Source organism: Chlamydotis macqueenii, chromosome 20 (assembly GCF_036417535.1).
Source record: "Chlamydotis macqueenii isolate bChlMac1 chromosome 20, bChlMac1.mat, whole genome shotgun sequence".
Lineage (NCBI taxonomy): Eukaryota > Metazoa > Chordata > Aves > Otidiformes > Otididae > Chlamydotis > Chlamydotis macqueenii.
In genome coordinates, this window is record NC_141575.1 from 2701159 (window position 1) to 2719053 (window position 17895).

Here is a 17895-nt window from a genome sequence, read left to right on the forward strand (position 1 = left end):
TTCATGTAAGGAAAGTTTGTATCTTGAGCTGAGAATCTGGGTAAGTTTGTTGAATCGGAGATACACAGGGTCCTTAATAATGTTAGTTTTATTAACTTCTTCATCTCCTGAACCACTGAATGTTGTTTTGGGGTTTTTTTTTAATCACATGAGCTGTGAGATTTGTGCAGCATCTTGCATTTTCAGGTCTTTAGTACTGCCTGCCACAAGTGTTTAAAAAAGCCTCTTTAAAAAAAAAAATCAAAGCCAAAATTAACAAACTGCTTAGAGCGTTTCACAGGATATTGTAAAAGCAACAAGATATAATATGAATTTTACTGGGAACAGAAACAGAGCTCTCTACAGTTCCTTAGAGATTCTGGCTATGGGACTATGCTGGAGCACAAATGTCCTGTGTACCTGTACCTTACCAGGCCATTCCTGTTTGTCTCTTCCCCAGAACAACCAACCGCAGCTCGGTAACGCTGAGAGAGATTTTGTCGTTCGAACGAGACCGGCTTTGTAGGGCTTCTGAGGCGGGACAGGGAACACGGATGTCATCCCTCCAGACAGTGCGTGAGATATCTTGGAGACTTTGATTTTGCACTTTATTAATTATTGTTTCTAGAGATTATCTAAAAACAGAAATTGGAAGACGGTTGTAACAATTCAGAGGCAGCTACAGCAGTGACTTCCGAAGCGGGAACATGGAGGGCCAAGGCCCAGTACGATTTTCTGGCAGGCTGGGGCTTCCGGGCGAATCACTCCACTTTTCCACCATGAAAAGCTGGGAAAGCTGAGGTTTTCTTCCGTGCTAACGCCTTCTCTCGCGTTCGCGTTCCCTTCCCCCGGCCCCAGCCGAGAAGCGCCCGGCCCTGCGCGCCGACGGGGCCGAGCCGCCGCCCCGGGCCCGCCCTGAGGCGGAGGAGGCACCGCCTGAGGCGGGGGGGGGGGTGCGCGCGCCCGCCCCGCCGCTTTCCCGCCCGCCCTTCGGCGCGCGCCCAGGCACGGGGAGCGCGGGTGCGCGGCCGCCTCGCGCCCCGCCCAGCCCCGCCCCGCGGCCTCCGCGATTGGTTCCGGCGCGGCCTCTCGCGCCCACCTTTGTGCAGCCGCGGCGCCCGTCGAGAGTGGGAGGGAAACCCCGTGCGAGGGACGCCGCCATCTTGGATAAGGGGGGTGATGGGGGCGCAGTGGAGGCAGCCGAGCCGAGCCTGAGGGAGCCCCGGAGAGAGGCGGAGACCCGGCCAGGCCGTTGCCCAGCCTGAAGCAGAGCCCTGTAGTGCCCGCGGTGGAGACTGGGCTGCCGCCGACAGAGCCACGCTGCACAGCCACCCGCTCCCCGAGCCCAGGTACGGGGGAGCCGGGGAGGGGCACCGCTCCGCCCGGCCGGGCCTACAGCACTAGGCCCCGCGCCGGTGCTCGGCCGCCGATGGGCTCCGCTCGGGCGCCGCCCTCTCGTCGGCAGGCCGGGGCAGACTCCCGGCAGCCTCCCGGCTCGGCTGGCAGCACTTCTTCCTGCTGCTGTCGGGAGCCGGGGCCGAATCGGGGCCGCGGTCCCGGTCAGCGTGCAGCTGCCCCCCTCCGAGGGCTGTGCGGCTGGGCCCCGGCGGGTCTGGGCGGCCTCGCTGGCGGCGGCAGGCAGAAAGGGGAGGGGGTCGCTGGTCCACCTGAGGCCGAGGAGGGTGAGGCTGGCTGGGCAGGAGCTAGGCCGCTGCTGCACTGTTTGTCGCCACCGCCTCCCGTTCCTCCTCTGCGCTGCATGCTCCCTGTGTAACACGCCACCATCAAGTACTTGCTCACATGCGGTGTATATGTATGTGTGCCCCTTTACTGATCGTTGCAGTTGCACGTAGGGTGTTCACTGCGTGTATATGTTACACTGTGTATATGGCCGATGTGCAGTGTTATCTTTGCTTTTGGTCCTTATGTTGACCTGTGCTGTCATGAGCTTTGACAGAAAAACAACTTTTGTGAGGGCTGAGGGGAATGCCACTTGCTATTTGAGAAAGTAACAAAAGTATTGTAGACTTGTTCTCTGTTTTCTTTTTTTCAGTGCTTTTTTGGGTTAAATAGAGGAATGAAGTTCTGTTCTTTCACCTAGTTATCTGTTGCTATTTGCAGTACATTCTTAAGGTTTCTGTAACATCTGTGGGTAGCTTTGTCTTGAATTAAAATAGTATTGATTTATCCTTGCAGTAAAGCCAGGAAGAGATGTCTGCATTGAGTTCTCTCTGGGAACGGCTCTGCTGCTGTCGAGGTTACTTGATGTGGACTTTGGTTTCTAGGCCTCTGAAACAGAGTGGTTCTATGTTATATGACACTTTTTCATAGTGATAGAAGTACCCTTTTGTGAACAAGATTTGTTCAGATTGTCTGTATCCTAAATAATTTCCAACTCCGAGTCAGAAGTCTAACTTTGCTCTTTTTTTTTCCTTTTTTCATCATATGGAATGCGTTGGGTTTGGGATTGATTTCTAGCGTGGTTTGGGTTGAGGGTCTTTTGTGCTTGAGCATTACGTAAGGAATGGGAAGCAAATCCCAACCCTGGGAGACTTAATAACTAAATATCACATAGTTTAATATGGATTAAAAAGGAATTTGCTGGCTTCCTGTAGGGATTTGAAAATGTCACAAATCTGAGTGGAAGGAGGAAGCCTGTATTTTCCTCTTCCGTTTTATGAATAACAACAAAAAAAACCTATGAACGACAGCAGTTTGAAAACAAACCTGTTATACTGGAGGTACAAGGATTTGAAATGTACATAGATCTCTTTAAAGTTACTTGCTTACTCCTGTGCATCTAATGGAACCTGCTCATGATTGGTTCTTGTTTTGCAGTATCTTTCTGGAGCAAAGGAGGTAGACCTTACTTAATTTTGTTTGAAAATGCGTTTGTGACATCATGTGTTCTCCAAGATGATGGCTCCAGACGGTTGCATATTGTTCTGATTTGTTAGACTCACAACAAAACTCTTCCAGTTTCTGTATATCCTATCCCTAAACTTACCTAATACCTCTGGAACTTGATTCTCCTGCTGCAAAGACAGACACATGCTACAGGTTACACTCTTTTATGGGAAGAGGAAAATAGGATAAATGAGGATATACAAATAAATAAAGAACTATAGCTGCGAGAACGGACATAAGAGAGAGCGCTCTTACTGATGAGGACAGGTACGCGACATTTCGTGTAGCTCTGGTGCTAGGGTGTGGTTAGTAAGAAATGAGGTGTGCGCATGTAAATGCAGGAAGTTTGGGAAACAAAATGGAGGAACTTAATGGAGCAGGATGTGAAACCATTAAAAGGATAACCAGTGCAATGTGTGTATGACTGGATAGCTGTTGAGGAAAATAATAAGTGAAGTTAGTATGATACATAGCCTGGATTTAAAAATAAGTAAAGTCAAAGTTCTCATATAGAAAGAGAAGTAAAGGCCTGTGGAGTCTTTAGAAATACTTACTAGGCCTCAGGCTGAGTTAAGGTGTTTTACATAATTAAAGAATATAGCAAATGCATTTCTTGAAGAACAGCTTGAAGCAGGGCTCTGCACAGCTGAAGCTTATTAGTCTGAGTCCAGTAGGATGCAGATGTGTGCTTTCAGAGAAAGAATAACTGGACGTGGAAATAATAAGGAAATGCAAAGTGATCTTCAGCAGCAGATCATAAGAAGCTTCCTGGGTTGCTGTATGATCAAAGATCACTTCAGCCAAATTTACTGTCTTGTGCTAATCAGATACTTTAATGAAATCCAAATAGGGAAGGCTGGAGAGGATGACTCTAGAAGAGCTGAAAAATGAGTGAGGAACAGGCCAGCAGCAAGTAATGTCATCAGATAGATGTGAAAGTATTGGGCTGCTGGCAGACTGCTAATGAGACTTCTCAGGGATCAGTCTCAGAAGAGGGCTTTATAAAGACAAGCCTTCAAAGATAAATAAATAAGCAGACCAGGGAGGCTATCAGGCAGTCGTCTTAAAGAGGGCTGAGATGTTTACGTGTTTAGGAAGACCTAAATGTCCTTGATAGCTGGAAGTCATAGAACTATGGTGAAATTTAATTGTAACAGACCTCATAGCTTGCTATGGGCAACAGACTTATGGGAATTCACTGCTTGGGTGTATTAATTGATAACAGAAATATCATTACCTTCCAGTATGGTGTGATATTTACAGAAGACCACAATTGAAGCAATTGCAGACTGTATTTGTAGCAGCCTTCTGAAGTAAGGTACCAGTTAGACAGCTCTTTAAAAGTTGTTCCGGTTATGAAAGGAGTGATATTATGGCATTTTATAGGAGGGAACTGGACCTCAGCTGTGCGATCCTTTCCTGTTGCATATCGTTGAGGAACAACTGAAAGAAAATCTGCATAGCCAGATGAAATACACAATGCCTCTTGCTTCAGACTAACTGAACAGTGGTCCTCTGGCTGCAGAGTGGTAGGTTTTTACGGGGAATGTGGAATAATTAGACAGTCTTGAGTTTGAAGCTGATAGTTACTTTCAGAGATACCGTCTCTGTATGGATTGGCCAGCTGATTGTATTAACCATGTGCAGTGCCTAATAAAACCTCTGCATACAGGTTCTAGTCTCTTCCAGTGACATACCTGCTTCTTGCTGAGCATAAAGCTACGAAATTTCTCTGTGCAAATGATATCCAGTGAAGAGTTAAAGTTGACTATGTCCTTGAGTTGAGCTAGAAGGAACTGCATGGGTCTCAGGAAAGCTGGAATGAATGTGATATTTACAGTTACATTATTCTGATAAAGAATGTTACGGCAGTGTGTCTAGAACAACCTTATCTCAGTTTGTTCAGATGTATGCTGATACCTGAAATAAGGCTTCAGTGAGATGTCAAAATACCTGTGTAGTAGTACTTCCTGATTAGAGGAGGAAATGTAGGTGTCACTAGTATCTCATTAAGATAATCTTTAACTTTTAAAAAAACTTTTTAAAAAGCCTGTAAGGGAGAAGTTGGTAAATGGAAAACGGATTACAGTGACACTGTTCACTTTAAAACTTCTAGTCCTAACTGTAATACAGAAATTATTTGTGCAGGCTTTGAAACTAGCAGGAATCTCTGTATAGTGAAGCATGCTCCTCTGGCTGGTTGCCATCCTGAAGTAATGCTTTCAACTCTGGGGAAGTGTTACCTCTGAGAAGGGAGCCAAACCTTGTTCTAGGTTGGCAGGCTTTCCCGGAAGAAAGATGGCAGGTAGATCAAGCTTCTGGACTAAACTTCTTTCACTTTATGTTAACAGTAAATTCACAGTTGGGTAACTTGGATGTCATATTGTGTTTTGTCAGCAGTGGCTGAAGGTAAGTTGCATATACTTATGTGCAACTTTCTTGGTCCTAGTTCTTGCCTCCTTTCTCTCCCAAGAGGAAAACCCCAAATCCACATGTTGGGATTATTAAGATTCACGTGTCCGGAATAGAGGGCTGTGAAGTAGAGGTAGAACTCTGGTTTCTAGAGTTAGCTGATGCTGTTAACCTGTGTTCACCTCTTGCATTAACATGTAGCTAGTAATTTTGTATTTACTGGATCCTGTTGTGCGCTATTCTTGTCTAGACTTCCTTCTTTCATCTGTAGTAAATGCTGAGATTGTAAGTTTTGTAAGGCTGAATTTTCACCATGGCTTCTGTGTTTAGTTTGTTGTAATTTTTTTTTTTTCTTTCCTGTTCAGCACAGAACCCTTCTGGAATATCAGTTTTTATTCCAAGATCTGAGTACAATTTGAATTTGTGCTAATCCTTGTTGGAATTTGAATGTCTACAAGTTTGTTATTTGGTTGGGTTTTTTTAAGTCTTCATCTGTTCTTGTGAAAAGATTCCTGACCTTTAGTAGTAATTTGGAATATTTCAGAGTGTTTTCTGTTATATGATCCTTTGAATAAATGTAATACGAAAGTGTTGCTTTATTTTTCAGTTTAGCTCTAGAAATTGTGTTTAAACTTAATACATGTGTTTCTGCAAGCTTTCGGGACTTATGTCTGTCAGACGCAGTGACTTCTCTAGCAGCTCTCCGGGACTTAAGAGAAGGTCTAGACTCATGAGTGAATTTCCCTATTGGTACTGGTATTAATATGGTTCTTTAAGCTGTGGAGAGAGAGAGCCTGCTAGGTCTGGCTGTGCACAATGGGATGCGTGGTATCTCTCGCCTCCTTTAGGGGCCTAATGTCACTGTAAGAATGAGGATGAAGTTTTAACAATGAGACGTGGCTTAAGTTAGTCCTTCCTTCCCACTCATTTCTTAGCCTTAGCAAACTTTGTTGCCAAGCACACAATTTGTTTTTTTTAACTCTCACTTTGAAGTGAGAACTGATTTTGATGCCTGTGTTACAAAGCGGTGACAGTTTCTTTATATTGAAATAGCATAGCTAGACTTCTTTACTTTAAGAGTGTAATGAAAATGAAGGTATCTTAGCAAGCAAAAACAGTCTGTCAAATAAACAGAAATGTGTATTAGCAGTAAAGATTCTAGTTAAGAGACTCGCCTCAAATTCCATTTGTGATACAGCCTGCACAGAGTTCCAAGTTTGTCCGTTATTTTAAAGTCTTCCTCACCTTCCAGTGATGCTGCTCATGAGCTTGGGTAGTAGGACGCATTCCCCTAACTTATTGCATACAGCGATATTGTAAAGTCATGTGCTCAGAAACATGAAACAACTTTGAGTATTTCTGAGTACTTAGTCTTCCTTAGCCAACTGATATTGTTAAGGAAGAGAGGGTGACCTAGGTTTCTGCAAGACAGATTTCATAGCCACATGAGTGATTCCCTATCTTGGAATTTATGATGTTGAATTTATTTTTTTTTTTTTAAACAGTGTAAGTTACTAGGTACAACTGTCCTCAGAATGCACCATAGATCTTCCAAACTACATACACATTAGTGCTCTCAGTGTCCTCGCCTGCCTTTATTGTGGCTGTAGCACTCATCTATTTTCTGTTGGAACTAGTACAGTTCATGCCATCCTCCTGAAGTACTTGCATGTATAAGTTGGCCTCTTCAAGCTTGCTTGCTTTTTTTTTTTTTTTTTTTTTTTACTTCCACTTACATACCTCGTAATCCTCCAGTGCAACCTTGTCTGCTATCAAACTGAATTGAGCCGTGAACGTAGTCCTCCTAGCTTGGCTTAGAAAGCAAGTGGTGCGTTAAGTATACTGTAAGGACAAGTGGATTGGATCAGAAGATGCTCAGTTTGAATGTTTCTGCTGTTGGGATCAGCTGGGGAAGAGGAAGAATATAATGTGTGAAGATAATTCAGAAAATTTGAAGTACTGGATGTTTCCACAGTGACACATTAGTTTTGAACTCTGTATGGAACAGTTACTTGTCTTTATTTGCTGGTGTTGAAAATGAGTGCACATGTTGAAACTGATATTATGACTCTGGAATCTTCCCCTTCCAGGAAATAAGGCAGTAAAGCTGCTGGCTTGCTTGGTAAAGAGCAGTGCATTTCCAGTCATGAATGTGGATTCTTACCCAGTACAGCTGTAAGAAGTGAACTGTCCACTGAGTGGTTATTTGTCAGAGACTGAGGAGGACAAAGGTGGTGTGGGATGGCCGCATGAGATTTCACTCTCCTACAGCAAAAGAGTTGCATTTAAAATTTTCTTGGTTGAAGTGACTGTTCTTGGAACATGTGCAGCACTTGGTGTCAAGTTCTATCTTGCTGACATATACAAGAATTACTGTAAAAAATTCTTTTGTTTACTATCTTGGATTAAACTTGGTTTAATAGAACAGAGCGTGTGTGTATGTGGATGCTTTGCATACTGCTTGGCATAGAAGGACTTGAGAGTTTCCATATCATGAGCCAAGCATGAAGGAGAGACAAGGTGCAAATCAGGGACTGGCACACAGTAAACCCTTCTTAACTGCCTGTTGGAGCTGTTCCCCCTCCAAGGTCTAGATAAGAACGTTTGCTTTAAACCTCTGCTGTGTGAAGTGGTGGCTGATGGCTGTGTACTGTGAATGAGATTTGTTGTCAGTCACCTTTCTCATGACTGCAATTTACTATTATGGATTAATTGTGGTTGAGGAAACAATACTTCTTCAGAAATGAAGTTACAGGCTTGTAAGCCTTTCAATGTTTTTATTTCTTTACAGTACTGGTTTCATTTGTCATGTGGATTACACATGACTGAATGAAAATCTTTCTAGGCTAAAGCAGTGTTCTTTAGTAGAAGTACCATGTTTTTCTAAAGGCTGGCTAGCTGCCATGCAGGAGCAGAAAAGGAAATGGTGAATTCCTAGTAGAAATATTCCCATTTGCTTAACTGCTCACACTGTATCTCTTTTAATTTAAAACCTGGGACCAAAGCAGGCGTTTTGCATCCTTTATGTAACTGACAATATCTGGTCTGTATAGATTTGTAATCCCAGTTAACTGATGTGTTGGCTGGTAAGTCAGTTATTACTCCGTGCAGGTTTACACAGCTGAAGTCAGTTCTAACTCCTCCTACATCTAGGAAAGCATAGGAAAGCTCTGGACTGTTGGAAGTACTTACCCCAATCTAATTTTGACTATAACTTCAATCCACTATAGAGCATAGATTAGTGAGTCAATTTAAGTGAATCTTACCAGAGCAGTGAGATGTATTTGGGGGATGGGGAAGGGAGAGAAATGCTAAACCGTGCTGTAATGCTGCTATGCTGACAGAGCCACAGAGGTGTTAACTAACTTCCTGAACGTCTGATTTGTGGCTTGTACCGCTTTTCTAACATGGACATGTAGTGGTCCAGACCCCAGTTATGCCTACTACAGCATTCTTGTGCTGTCTTTTGAAGTAATTCTTAGCTCTTTGATGCAAGCTGCACTGCTTCCTTTGTTCCTGTTGCAAGTCTCAAATGTGTGAGGCAGTAGTTCCAAATCGCTGGTTTTGTTAAACCTCTTCAGATTTTTCTTTTGGAGTCAGATTTTATTTTCAGTTCATATATCAGCTATTTGGCTAGCGAGTGCTGGTCCACTCAGTGACTGTACAAAGCAAGACGCTACTGGAGCTTTTCAACAGCTTTAAGTCTTTCTCTGTAAGACTGAATGGGTGTCAATACTATGCAGTGCATGTTTCTGCTTGGAGGCCTTACTGACAGGGGTTCAGAGCAAATGATATGGGAGTTGTGCTGAATGTCTCTGGCACAAATTCGGTGACTGTGGGGAAGTATACAGAAACTTGAACTGTGAATGAAAGAATGGGGAAGGGGGGAGTTAAGGGATTTATTTATTTATTTTAACTTATATGAACTAAATTGGATTAATTGGATTGAGTCTAGCGAACAAGTAGCAGTTCTGATGTGTTCTGTTTTTTGTTTTAGTGCCACAATGGCAACTGCACCTTACAACTATTCCTACATCTTTAAGTACATCATTATTGGTAAGTATCACTGGGCTCGTCCCTGTTTCTGTCAACGTGTATGTGCATGCCAGCCTACCTCCAAACCCTCTGGCTCTCTGACTTCTGTTGCGTGCTACTTGCTATGCAGTAGTGATTCTTTCAGCAGTTCCTTGTCCACCCTCAGTGCCTCACACTTGCTCTGAAGCTTTAGCAGCTGGCAATATAAAGGCAAATGCCTTTGTGTGCCACTGTAATTCTGTGTGCTACAGAATTAGAGCTGTGTGAGTGGTGGCAGGTGAACCGGGAGTGAGGGCAAGTACCAGTGCCTGTACTGAGTTCACTTTATTGCTGAGTTACGCTTAAAAATAACTGTTCTTCTAGACATACATACGTCAGTATTTTTGAACATCTTCACTGTTAGGGCCCTAATGCTTGGCCCTCTGCATAGCACTAGAAAAAAAACATTAGAAAAACATGCACCGGTGGTCCCTTTCTCCCTAAGTCAAGCTTGTATTTAGAAAAATTGCTAAATCTGTTGGAAATGAGAAAAACTTTAATGGGGATCACCACAACTGGGATGATGTGGTGATTCAGGTTTGCTTTAGCACCTTTACTGCTTCTACATCATTAGTCTCAAAGGTTTTAGAATCTATGTTGAAGTCACAAGTACTAATTGGAATCTGTTGCTTTAGGAAGGGTAAGAAACCTGTCAGGCTATACTTTTGTGTTTGAATGTTGGTTTTAGCTGCAGCTGCCTTGGCTGTTTAGAGTCATACACTTGATTGCATGTACTACTGTCCTGGAAGAACTGGTCTTGCTGTTAGTTATTTAATTCTTAATCATCTTGTGTAGGTGTAAGTGATCTACTATCTTAGTGTAATAGTCTGCAAGTCAGGCTGCTGTGACAGCCTCAGCCTGTGGAAAAGTTGGCTCTTAAAAGATCTTGCTCACTATTGGCATTGTGTAAGTGGACCAGTGGAAGTGAAGCAATTCCTTGGTGTGTTCTGGTTGGTTGTCAGTATTTTTGATGTCCTTACCAGTAATTGCAAGTAAGAGAGGAGCAGGACAAACACTCAGAAGATGTATTTTACACTTCAGTTTTACGGGTCTGTTTCTCATAATGTTGTGAAATACAGTTGTAAAATCAGTAATACAGATTAACTTCTCTTTTGGGTTTTCTGCTCCACTCTTGCTTGCAACCCTGTTACCAAAGCTATAGCGCGCAAGTTGTTAAGTGTAAGGACTGTGGCCAGTGTGGAACATTGCCCCCTAGGCCCGAGAAAGGAATGACTGCCTGTCTCTGTACCATTTGTTGTTTGGGATGAAGAAAATGTGCTTGTTGCAACAATGATATGGTGTCAGCCTTAACTATTCTTTCTGTAACAGGGGACATGGGTGTAGGAAAGTCCTGTTTGCTTCATCAGTTTACAGAAAAGAAGTGTGAGTATTTCAATTCACAATATTTATTCTAACTGGTATGTTTCATCCGTCTTTCCTGCCTTTTTGCTTCCATCACGCATGAGCATGATGTGGTCTGTCTTAATTTGTATGGGTTTGTATTGTACTTGGTCAGATTTTTGTTTTGACTTTCCTGCAGATGTGGAAACAAAATGTAGTAATGGCAAAACTACTGCTTCAGTCAGTCCTAACTCTGAGAGTGGGAAGACCATGTCTGTTTTTGTAGCTTTTCTGGGGAATTTTGATATGGAACAGAGTGAAATTTCTTGTCTGAAATGTGTGCGTTTTCAGTATTGGTGTAGCTTGAACACAAGCAGTTGGCATTGTTTAGTGCTTTTAAGCACTTCAAAAAGAAAAAAAAAAGGATTCATTTTTCTTTAACTCCTTGTTTGCAGTCTTAAGTAGCACTGTCATTCTCTGTAGCTGCTGTGACTCCTAACACTTGGACTGCCCTGTGTGATGGTCTTTCAGGCTTACTGCAGTCTATCTCAAGTGTAGCGTTTCTTCATGTATGCTATCATGACCAGTTAAGAACTAGCTTCAGTTCCTAACAATGTATGTTGCATTGGAGTTTACAGCGCCTTTTAGCTCTTGGGACTTTCCATGTAGCTCACGCTCGATGGATAAGTCACCAGATATTTATTAGTACAAAATTAGTCTTCACTGTGTGCTACTTGAGATGTGGCAGTAAGTGGGTAGAAGCAGCAATCGAAAACATTTCTGTTTTCTAGTAGAAATAGCTTTTTTTTTTTAACTGTTGCTTTTAATTAAAATCCAGTATCAGACAGTTGTTTAAATGCTACTTCACATACGGCCATGTATTCTTGATAGGGCTGTGTTATGTTCTTAATTTGTCACTGTTAAGTGCAAGCAGTACAACTGAACAAACTAACACACCAAACACCTCTACTGAAAGACTGTCACTAACTGTAGATAGCTTGAATGGGTCCTCATCCTTTCTGTATTTTCTGATCATTCTTAAAGATGAGCTTATTGAGATGAGTTTCTAGAACTAGAAAGATGCCGTTTTGGTCTTGATTTGCTGTGTTGATACCTACTTACAAAACTGGCTTTTTCCTGTGGGTGGTCATGCTATTTACCCTGTCTGAAACAAGCTGGATATTTGTTTTTTAAGCTGTTTTTTACTGTCTTTTAACTGTATCGTGGTAGTTCCCTAAAAGTTATCTTTTCCTACTGCATTAAAATAGTTAACCGTTTCTGCAAGGATAGACTGAGAATCAACTGACTTGATACCTTCTGATATATATGGCCGAATAGCATCAGTATACAATGCGTCAGAGAAGGCAAGGAATTTTATAACTGTTTTTAAAACTAACAGCAATTCAGGAAATACTTCACTTTATTTCTCGTTAAGTGATACAGTTTGGGTACTGTAGCTGTAAAAATGCTTTCTTAAATACTGAAAACCTAGTAAAGATAACTGAAAACTGAAATAGTAACATCTTTGTAGCAAGGAGACCTTGTACTAGAAAGATCTGATCTCTGCTTTTATTTTTCATGACAGTTATGGCAGACTGTCCCCACACAATTGGTGTTGAATTTGGCACAAGAATAATTGAAGTTAGTGGCCAAAAAATTAAACTACAGATTTGGGATACAGCAGGACAAGAGAGATTCAGGGCTGTCACACGAAGCTACTACAGAGGAGCAGCAGGAGCTCTCATGGTCTATGACATTACCAGGTAAGGTGCTGTTGACTGGCACGTCTTGTGTTGTAGCTCTGTGTGCTTGACAGGCCTTTTGGATACCACAGCCTTGTGTACTGTCTTGTCTGTCCCTTTAAGTATTTAAAGAGCTGAAAATTAAACATAGGGGATTCTGTGAGCTGCTTTTCTTGGAAAACTGCGCTTCTGAGAGACCTGAGGATCTGGCTATTTCAGGCCTTGACTGCCTGTGTTTGAAGTTGTTTAAAGAACTGGCTTTGCCTTTAAAATCTACTCTTCAATACATTGACTTTTCTCTTACTGGGAGGCTTAACAGACATTGGAGAACTCGGTCTTCTGAGCCTCTTCACAGGCTAGTCCTCCAGCCGAACGGGGCTGCGTAGAAGCTCTCCTGTCTTCCTTTCATAGATGAAAATTAAAGATGCTGCTAAAACAATAAGAAATCAGATGTACGACAGAATACTTTTTCCTTTCATATGTCTCCTATCTTCCCCGAGGCTGTTCTTGATATTCTTTAAGCACTTCTTTTTCTTTTTCTTTTTTTTTTTTCTTTCTGCATGTGTAACTATATCTTCTCTTTGCTTAAATCTTGAGTAAAACATAAATCATCTTATGCACTGTTTGTTAACGAGGTGCTATTCTACTGTACAGTGTTCTGTAAGAGTATTTGACAGGAAATCCTTTAATGTGTTCTATGCAAAACAATCTGAATGTTGTCCTTGTGAAGACAGTAAAACTGCCACGTGCTAGAAGTGTGATTTGGTCTGTCTTTCCACCTGTGTTGTATGAGTTGCTCTGTGGGTTTAAAGTTGGAACCTTGGTCTGAGTCCAGACAAGATGGTGCTGCGTTATCTGTCTTGAGGCTGGGGAGAAGAATAGGGATGACAGATGTTAGTGTGGGTAATGGATGCTGACTATGCTGTTGGCACGTTGGTATTCTACAAAATACCATAGCTAAAACTGTACTCACTTGATTCTTTGCAGAAGAAGTACATATAATCACTTAAGCAGCTGGCTGACAGATGCAAGGAACCTCACCAATCCAAATACTGTAAGTTGGACTTTATTTAGCTTGAAAGCAAGATTGCTTATCTCTCTAAGCAAGAGGTGGAAGGCTTGGGCCAAAGCATCTGCAGCGGTAGCGGTGCTCACTTAAATAAGCTGCCTGTGCTTTCTTGACTACTTAGCTCCGAGCCCCTTAGCTCCTCATGTCCCTATTTTGCAGTGGTTTCTTCTAGAAGTCTTGTGGCACTTGCCTTTCAGGGGCCTGTTTTCAGCAGTTGGAGGCAGAATTGTGATTAACTCTGGACAAATCTTAACTTTGGTTACTACTTCTTGCTTAGTGGTAGTAATGAGGTAAATGTTGTTTCATCTTAGAAAGGAGTATAAATTGGATCTTTAGCAAAAGCTGACCGGGTCTTCTGGAGGGATGGGGAAAGGAGGTTCGTCTGTGTCTCTTTGACCGTACCACAAAATCATTGTCCTTCAGTCTTTTTCTGGTTGCACGTAAAATACTTTAGCACCACGCTCATGGGAAGACTCTGCTGTGATGAAAGAAAACTAAAGATTCTGGCTGCATTAGCAGATGATTAAACAAGTACAAGAAGTGGTTCAGAGTACAGCTCTCATGAAGGAAGAGTAGGACTGCTGCTTTTTAGGACCTCATCTCGTGAGAAAGGCCCTACAGCGTTTGAAAGGGACAACTGGAGACACTGTTCCTGACTTTGCAGAGGGGACACTGCTACAGCGGTGTTCTCCTGAAGATGCATGGCTTTTGCGATTAAACTTTCCTGCATATTTCCTTTTGGGTTTTTGTCTTATTAATAATCAGAGTGGTAGTGAGAGAGCTAATAAGGTGTTTCCCAGACTAATTTTCTCTCTTCTGAACTAGGTGATAATCCTCATAGGAAATAAAGCAGATCTGGAAGCACAGAGAGATGTTACATATGAAGAAGCCAAACAATTTGCTGAAGAAAATGGTGTGTGTGGTTTTTTTGTTTTGTTTTGGTTTGGTTTTTTTTTTTTTTCTTGAGCTGTTAACTTTCCTACAAGATAGTGATGTTAAATTGAATCCTCATTATTGATACTTCGGAAGTGTAAGCTTGCAAGTAGCATCATTATGTGTACAAACTTCTGGGCCTCAGCACAGTTAGAGCTAAGCCAGGCTTAGTTCTACAAAATGGCTTGTGTACTGGTGCTTTAACTTAATCATAAAATACTGTTTAGCACTACGTAGTGTCTTGCATGTAACCCAAAGGTCATAATGCAACTGACTTAGAGCTGTTCGCTGTGTATCATGCACTGACTGTTACACCTCTGTTTCTGAACAGGTTTACTGTTCCTTGAAGCAAGTGCAAAAACGTAAGTTACTTTTGTCTAGAGCAATGGTTCAGATGTGGAGTATACTGGTTGTGACTAGTAAAGCCATAGGGTTCAGGTATAGCAGGGCTTTACAAGTGAAGCTTGGAAATGAGACTTCTGGCTATGTTTCTGGCAAAGACTTGTTGAATTGAACTGCTTTGGTTTTAAGTCATCATTTGAGTGCAGAATGTGTACGTGTGGGTAAGAGTGGTTCCCAACTAGACATTCCTTTCCCAGGATGTTCCGAGCTGTAAGCAAGTTCTGTAGTGAGCAGCCAGTCCCTTTGGCTGCTGAGAGGAATGGCCGCACCGTGCTTGCAGTAGGCCTGTCAGAACACTGGGGATAGGCCTCTGGTGGCAGTAGTAAATGTGATTCCAGCTGGCACCCGTCTTCATGGGACTCTTTAACGAAAGGTTTTGGTTAATAGTAGCTCCCCTGTCTTTCAGCCTCTTCTGAAACTGCTCTGTGCGTGTGGCTCAATGCCTTTGCTGCTCAGTGTTTTGCCATTTATTTTTATTACTCCTGGCTGGTCTTAATAGGTTTAATAGGGAGTGAATTGCCCTATCAAAGGCTGTCCCAAGGACAGGTCATCAAGCTTCATGATGTCTGCTTGAAGTCCTGTAAACTCTTCTTGCGTGTAAGAGGGCGGGGGAGCAACTGCTGCTACTTGGTGGCCTGTCAGATCCCAGCAAGGGTGACCAGCCAGCTGCCTCCATGACCTGCGTTGCTTTGCTGCAGTGTAACCTAAGTAACTCCTGCCGCTCTCTTCCTAGCGGAGAGAATGTCGAGGATGCGTTCCTGGAGGCTGCCAAGAAAATCTACCAGAACATCCAAGACGGAAGCCTGGATCTGAATGCTGCAGAATCGGGCGTACAGCACAAACCATCGGCTCCGCAGGGGGGGCGACTAACCAGCGAACCCCAGCCCCAGAGAGAAGGCTGTGGCTGCTAGTGACCTCTGTTTGATGGCTCCATCTGACCTTTCACCTCTGTCTGTTGGAAGCGGTGCTTTTGACTGCTTCCCTGTCTTCTGTACATCTTATTGGGTTTAATTAAAACTCTGAGACAAGTTTAACACAGTACTAAACTGCTAAACAACTCTAGATGTAATCAGGTTATCAAAGGCAAGTAGAGTAATAAAACCTCTCCTGCATGGTAAATCTAGAAGTTTTTTTTTTTTTTGTTTTGTTTTTTTTTTTCCTTGATTGTCCTTGTGATAGTGTCACCGATCCATAATTTAAACTGAGCACTGATGCTGGACTCATGATTTTACACTTTCGCAGGGCTTTGTCTTGTACGGTTTAATTTTATGGTTCTTTGGCCTTTCTTCCCCACCTCTAACTGTTAGAGCTGTCCATAGTAAAGGATAAGTTTTTGCTGTGAAATGACTTCCGATGGTAGCAAGGGGCTCTGTAACAATGTGCTTTTGTTGAAAGAATTCCCTGTGGTGTGTGCTGGGGGTCGGGGTGGGCTGGCGCGGGAGCGTACAACTTGCACAGGGAAACAATCCATTCATTCTTGTGCTCATAGCTTTACGTCTTTTTTTGCCACTTTTATCCTTTACATTTGTTAACAGAACGTAAATATGTATAAAATTTGAAGGAACTGAGCTAACAGTTGAATACATCCTGTGTATATGATTTTAATGAAGAAAATGATCGCTGGCGTTAGCACGGTATGTAAGAAAATCCCGGTTTGTACAGTGCGACCTGTATGCGACCACGTTGCCCCGTTAGCGCAGAATCGGTGTGGCTGCAGTTCACTAACATAGGCTTAACTCCTTGTGTCGCCAGTGGGCGTTGTGCCGGGGGAGCTCTAATCCCGATGCGGAATTTAACACTAGTGGAATCTGTCTTTCATCTTTGCACTGTGGTATATCTATGCCATTTTATTAATCCCGTTCTGTGCAATCAGCGGTGTGCTAACCTGCTTTTCTCTTCTGTAAGCGTTTTGCATTATTGGGCTTCATCACCTGCCTTGCATCCTATACAAAGGCTGGTTCTCTTGCACATCTTACGCTTCTAGACCTTTAACTTTTCGAATGGTCAGAGGCCGAACTGGACAGTCGGAACAACGCGCATGCTCTCTAGGGATTTTTAGCTACTGTTGTATTTTTAACAGTCCTGGGTGAGGGTTTCTTTTAAGGCTTGGGCTCTTTCATCAAGCCTTGGAGTGCATCCTTTGTGGGGTGACACAACCTGTAACGCCTGTGTGAAGGGGAGGGTTGGAGTGGTGACTGCACACGTGGGTGTTGCTGAGCTGTGGGTGTTGCTGTGCTGTCAGGCGGGTGGCTCTACACCAGTACTGCTCTTGGAAAACAGCACAGAGGGTTGAAAAAGGGGAGGGGGTAAGTGCTGAGCCATGGTCAGATGTCCAGCTTTGGTCTTACTGCAGCGTTCAAAATACAAAGTAGTCTTAAAATCCCTCTCTAGACACTAAAACTATACAATGTTCAGACTTGTAAGTAAACAGTGGTACCAGAGTATTGTACAGTCAATGTTAAATAAAGCCAAAACTGGAATGTGCAGACAATAGGATTTGGGTAACTTGTGCGCTGTCCCTTTGTTTTGTCTGGTTAGTCCTTTTTTTAACTAATATTCTTGAGTAGATCTACAGCTGCATCCTGCTTAGACCGAGGTTGCACCACGAAGGGTTTGCCCAGGGACCATGACCTGCTGCTGACATGATGTCGGTGAAGTAAACGTTGTAATGCCTACGGCTTGGCGAGGTGCAATACCCCTACTCCCCGAGTAACTTACAGTGGGTCTTACTGTTTCTGTCACAGAAAGGATTTGTTCGGACTGCTGTACTCCTCATTTGATGTAACAATGCTATTAATCTAAATATTTGTAAATAAAGTACCTGTATCTAGATAAACTACCCTGGCTGGTGCTATTTGCTGTGGCCCTCTCTGCTTACAGTGTGGCGTAAGGCTCTTGTTCCTGGCGGCTCTGTGATGGTGCTGGTGCTGTTTTCACTCTGAGGGCTGAGGCTGTTTTCCATCTGCTGCAGCCCCAGCTTGTGAAAGCTGCCTGTGGGTGCTTCTGCAGAAAAGCATCTGGTTAAACTGGTGGAAG

General features: G+C 43.0%; 1 protein-coding gene across 3 annotated transcripts; it reads left to right on the top strand.

Annotated features, from left to right (window-relative positions):
* Nucleotides 1-1115: 1115 nt before the first annotated feature.
* Nucleotides 1116-17698, top strand: RAB14 (RAB14, member RAS oncogene family). 3 transcript variants are annotated; one of them, XM_086763696.1, is made up of 8 exons: nt 1121-1328; nt 9296-9354; nt 10702-10755; nt 12299-12476; nt 13443-13509; nt 14350-14437; nt 14789-14819; nt 15593-17698. In XM_086763696.1, exons 2-8 carry the CDS (start codon nt 9303-9305, stop codon nt 15768-15770), a joined length of 648 nt encoding a protein of 215 aa, XP_086619822.1. In that variant the 5' UTR covers nt 1121-1328; nt 9296-9302; the 3' UTR covers nt 15771-17698. The 3 variants fall into 3 exon arrangements, with proteins under 3 accessions (XP_086619823.1, XP_086619824.1, XP_086619822.1); XM_086763697.1 differs by lacking the exon at nt 10702-10755 and having other exon boundaries at nt 1116-1328; XM_086763698.1 differs by lacking the exons at nt 9296-9354; nt 10702-10755 and having other exon boundaries at nt 1118-1328.
* Nucleotides 17699-17895: the final 197 nt, after the last annotated feature.

Excerpts from the sequence above, each read along its gene's own strand:
- RAB14 (XM_086763696.1), top strand. The coding sequence starts at position 9,303 with ATGGCAACTGCACCTTACAACTATTCCTACATCTTTAAGTACATCATT. Across the intron at positions 12,477-13,442 it reads ATGGTCTATGACATTACCAG|AAGAAGTACATATAATCACT; the intron begins GTAAGGTGCTGT and ends GATTCTTTGCAG. Across the intron at positions 13,510-14,349 it reads ACCTCACCAATCCAAATACT|GTGATAATCCTCATAGGAAA; the intron begins GTAAGTTGGACT and ends CTTCTGAACTAG.